The sequence below is a fragment of the Brachypodium distachyon genome, chromosome 2, assembly GCF_000005505.3.
Source record: "Brachypodium distachyon strain Bd21 chromosome 2, Brachypodium_distachyon_v3.0, whole genome shotgun sequence".
Classification (NCBI taxonomy): domain Eukaryota; kingdom Viridiplantae; phylum Streptophyta; class Magnoliopsida; order Poales; family Poaceae; genus Brachypodium; species Brachypodium distachyon.
Window position 1 is genome coordinate 37,023,714 of NC_016132.3, and position 5,199 is coordinate 37,028,912.

A 5,199-nucleotide genomic window follows, 5' to 3' on the forward strand; every position below is an offset into this window, starting at 1 on the left:
TGCAATCAGAGTTGGCCCACTAGTCAGTGTCCGCTTGGCCTATCAGATCCAACACGCAACGATCTCTATCTGTTGTGTCTCACTAATAAATTAAATTTCCACCAAATTACTGATGAGATGTTCAACTTTACTGTGAAACTTTCTAGCTAGATCAAAACCATCAAAATATTTCAGGTGACATATGGATTATCGTGGTGCTTTGCCTCCAGCTTGTGCTTTTAGCATATAAGAAAAAGATTCTATCATCGGATTTGTCATGAAAAATAGTTTGACGATATAAGAAAATAATTATTTGCATATTTATACAAAGAACAGTCCAAGCTTGTCATTGGACAGAGTACAAATTAAGAATTTTAGTGGCCAAAAACCCATCTTATCTATGCCCAGCCATGATTAGCCCACTTAATTTTTTTAAGTAATTGCACATTCCTTACAGAGAAACTTAGTATCAGAATGCAATCCAACATATGATACATGTTCGCAAGTTCCAGAAATACATATATACTTTTTACAAACCATGTGTTATATGTTTCTTCCAAGTTGTCACTATGCATGCTCCGTTTTTCAATACAGCAAGAACCATCCAGGGTTTCAAATATACATTTCCGAAGTTTAGGGATAAACTTATTCTTTGTTTAAGAAAGAAATAAAAAGTTCTCTCTTTTGTTCCAGCTTTTTTATACATCATTAGTTTACGGCGGCATTCTTGTATCAGAGATAGCCAAACTATTCTACGATACGAGGGAAATCTTTGCAAACATCAGTCTCTTCACTCAAGCTGATTCCGCGAACCCGATCCTGTCCTCGCCGAAGTCGAACACAGTGTGGTAAGCGCCCATGAAGACATCCCCGAGAATCCTGCAAGGGTTCATGACAAATTCTGCATTGAGAAGAGGAAAAAAGGGAGAGAGAGAATGTAGGTGGTTGACGGTGTTATGCCGCATACCAGAGAGGACCCCGTGGTGGTGGTATGTCGAATGCCATGAACCCACTGATGCAGACAGTTTGCCCTGATTGTTCCAGCTTCACAATATACTGCAACAAATGTTTCACAAAGTACAGAACTTCAGGAGTTTGGAACTTTATATGAAGCCAAGTAGAAGACAAAAATGATAAACAATAAATCAATTGCAATTGCCTTCCCAAAAAAAGCCGATTATGTGTCATGTACAAATCGTCGCATTGTTATATTAATCTAGGAGGGCTATTCCCCTAACTCGATCTAGAGTTGGTTGAACCGTGTATAAATTAACCAAGCCTAAAAGTCTTCCCTTTGCTCAAGCTTTAAACTTCCCAGGAAACATTTGTACTTAAAAATCATTCTTCAAAAGTACAGTGCTCGCTAGCTCAGCTTATGCTGCATCGCAGCCCAGACGTTTATACGCAGTCGAGTATTCTTTCTAATTCCAAGGATGACGTTCTCAACATCAACATAATCAAAGGTGAAGCTGCGGTTTGGAAGCATGCAGGCGCTGGAATTGCGAGCTTTGTTCTGCTCTGGATGATGCTTCATGAGCATCGACTTTGTATCTTAGTTTAGATCTTTTTTGTGTGCTTTGTTTGTGCAGTTTATATTTTCTGAACTTTGTTCCCAGGCCGGTCCACGCGACCCTCTTTGGCAATAGATGGATCGCGGTATCCGTTTTGTAAAAAAAAAAAAGCTGCACTCCTGCAAGTTCCTCAAAAAAGAAAACGAAAACATACAGCATGTACTATGCTACCACTAAACCCTTCTGAACTGGTAAATGTCTGAGTTCACCGAAAACTTGTTCTAATATGCTCAGCAAATAATTCAAATGGTAAAGTTGATTTATTGTTAACATCTCATGCAAATACTGGTTACTAAAGTCGGAAATGGGTTGTAAACAGCTCAGAAAGCACCTGTTCTGGCGTTAGCACGAAAGTCTTGCCGGCGATGGTGAAAGCAAGATTTGGCATCTTGGAGATCTCATGGCAGCTGACTGTTGATTCTCCATTGGGGCTCGGTAGCCGCTCACACAGCTGGATACAAAGAAAAAAACCTGTCACCAACTACATTTTTTTAAGAATTACATCAGAGAAGGGGCAGAGCAAATCACAAAGGTAGTAACCTGATTAGCATATTGCAGTATCAGCTCCTTTGTTTTGTTTTCACGGAGCTGGTTCTCTATCCACACAACAGCCATCTCACAGGCTGTGCACATAACATCTGAGCCAACATTTTCTTTACCGACAACAGATTCAATTCCTTTACTGCAGAAGTTTATGAAAAAGTGAAATTTATCCCGTCAAGAAATGGAGTTTAATAATGGAACTGAAGCAGTTTAAATTCATGTACATTACAATGTTCTGGCATGATGAACTAACCTGACAGAGTGAGTACCATCAAACAAACACAGACCGACCTGACTGCACACTTTCTGTGGTTCTGTCTGCTCAAACATAGAACATGATCATCTCAGCAGGTATATTCCATAGTTGGAAGTTTGAACAGAAGATGGAAAATGCAGTGAAAGGCAAACCTGTGCCAATAACAAGTCAAGGATCATCTCTCCGTACTGGCTCACCACTTCTTTACATTCTGTGCTGATAATTCCCTCGGCACCAATTGCATGATTCACCTGAGCAACTATAGCCTGGAAACAGCAAAAAGATACAATTTGTTGTCATGGATACTGCCATAAGTTGTAGTGTAATCAATACTTGCGGGCATTTCCCCCTATGGCCCTATGTTTTAAAAAACATACTTGCAGGTCTTTCTCCATATTTTTACATATATGAAACATTATGTATGCATGTAGCATTATTTTGATGTTAGTTATTAGTAGTGGTTTCTTGTTTCTGTGAGTCAATTGTCCATGATCATGAAAATATGGTACTAGATTGAGAGAATGAACAGATCCTTAATTTCAAGATACCGATACATACTGTTGGGCCGGCCAGCAGGGAAGTCCCAGAGTCCACAATGGCAGCACAGCCTTTGGCACAGAAACCAGTTGACTGGCCATCAATCAAAAGATCCCCCATGTTAAATTGCCAGTAACCTTTGCGGCTCACAGGGACATAGGTGTGGTTTCCCTTATAGTGATTCGAGTCCACGCCTCCAAAGACGAGCTCACCACCAGAAGTAGCATCAGCATTCCGGTTAAGCCAAAATGAGAAGACGTCGTCAGCGAGCAGTTTCTGCTTTTGCATACTCATCCTGTTGTTGCACACAACAGAAAAAGCATGTTCAGTTGGTAAGCTGGAAATGCAGATGACATGATGTTACACCGGCTGTTTAAATAACTCAAAGACATACCATACTGGAGGGGCTTTTCCAACAGAGATCTCAGGGAAGCCAAGGCCAAGGATGCCATCAAACTTCCCGATGATGAAGGTAGCACTCGTTTCACGTGTTGTCTCAATAAATTTCTGAGATAGGCAAAGAAATTGCAGTATTAGAGATGCAATACACGAATGTTAGCATGGGGAATTATTTACTCAATTTCTAGCTTACCTGCTTTTTCACAACAAGGTCCCCAACCAACACATTATCATTGCTGAAAAAACCAGAGATCGCTCCAGAGCCATATGTAATTTTGGCACTCTCTCCTGAATAGTTTTATTAGACAAGAGAGCGGGCCTTCAGCAGTAACCTCGCGAATAGCACATACATCAGACCGTAATTTCAAAAGGCGAAACGTACCATCTGCTTTGTACGTGCTTGACTTGCTCGATTTGTATTTGTGGTGGAGGTAGCATGCAATCTGCAGTGTATTGCACTCACATCAGATATAGAAAAAATATCCCATGATATACAAGACCGCCACAGCTTAAAGCACATGAACTTGATCAATCTGTGACATGAACACTGACCGAAAAATAGCATTTCGACGAGGGGACCCACAGGTTGGAGCTCCCAGTGTCAAATATCACCGTGAAATTCTGCGGCGGCGTGCCAACACCAATCACCCCAAAGTACTGGGTGTTGAGGTAGTCGACGAGAGGTACGATGTCGCTGTTGGAACTGCTGATCTTCAGATGGACACTGTCCTGCTGCCTCGCCAATTTTGCTGCGTTCAGAGCTTCATAGTTCAAACTCTTCTTGTTCAGATTGATCCTGAGCAGACCATCAGGAGGCGACGCATGAAGGAGCCCGGCGCACGAAAGAGCCCACAGACAAGTGGTCACCAAGAAAAGATGCCTCTGCCCCATGGTTTCGGAAACTCAGAGCACCTGATGGAAAATGTCAGCCTCAATTAGCCAGTTAGGATAAGTGGATAACATACTCTGGTCCTCACTCAGTCATCCTTGTTCATGTGTAGTTGAAGCCAATTTGGAAGTCCAACAATGATACTTGTATAGTACCATTCAGGACACACAACCCAAAGAAACAAAAAAAAAGTTACAACTTTGGCAGCGCTTCTTAACTTGTCCTAAAACAGGTCCATATCAGAGAAATAAATTGACAAGTATGTGCATCATCAGGTCTACATGCAGGGCCTTTTTCAGCAATATATTGGGTCAGTAGCAAGTTTTTTTTTTTGTTTTTGCGGAAAGTAGCAAGTTTTTTTTTCTCCACAAACAACACCGAGAGACACACAAAGAAAAAAAAAATCGAACCAAATATAGGCAAATCAGACTACGCATACATACATCCAAGAAGTGTGCTAGCAAGTGTGGACTTCAATCGAAGAACTCGAAGGGGTGGCCTAAAATCTGAACCCCCAACTGATATGTGAGACCGCAGGCCAGATAACACAAGTACAAGTAGAGCACTACTTAATCGGCTAATCTCCATACCTTGCTCGCTTTGCTGCGTCGGCCGGCCAAGTCCCAAGAGCAGAGCAGAGCGGAGCAGATGGGGGGGGAGGTTACGAGAGTAGGACGGCGGCGAAGTCAAGGAGGAAGGAGAGGTGGGGAAGAAACAGAAACCGAGAGAGAGGAGTGGGAGACTGAGACGCACCCGCCAATCACGTGAGAGGAAGAGAGAGTGCGCGCGGCATCTCTTCTGGACTGAAGCAGCTGAATTCATAAAAGGCGTCTGCATTATCGCGATACGTGTCACTAGCTCGTGGGGCCGGATGGGGTTCCGGGCCCACTGTCAGCGGTGGGGCCGGTCGTTTAATGAGCGGATCAGAGGGCCCATCTGGGACGGAGAAAATTGAAGGCGAGAGAGCAACCGGGGGTTGGCGGGGGCGTGCGTGTTGCACGCGGCGATTTGTTTTTCTTTTATTT

The 5,199-nt window shown here is 42.8% G+C and overlaps 1 protein-coding gene across 1 annotated transcript; it reads right to left on the reverse strand.

Moving 5' to 3' along the window:
• Nucleotides 1–451: 451 nt before the first annotated feature.
• On the reverse strand, nucleotides 452–4,966 carry LOC100839510 (aspartic proteinase). Its single transcript, XM_003568931.3, has 12 exons — nucleotides 4,765–4,966; nucleotides 3,838–4,197; nucleotides 3,668–3,728; nucleotides 3,479–3,573; nucleotides 3,281–3,393; nucleotides 2,908–3,181; nucleotides 2,502–2,615; nucleotides 2,347–2,411; nucleotides 2,091–2,232; nucleotides 1,882–2,001; nucleotides 947–1,035; nucleotides 452–858 (listed from the first exon to the last, which is right to left on the reverse strand). Exons 2-12 carry the CDS (start codon nucleotides 4,174–4,176, stop codon nucleotides 774–776), a joined length of 1,497 nt encoding a protein of 498 aa, XP_003568979.1. The 5' UTR covers nucleotides 4,177–4,197; nucleotides 4,765–4,966; the 3' UTR covers nucleotides 452–773.
• Between the last annotated feature and the right edge of the window lie 233 nt (nucleotides 4,967–5,199).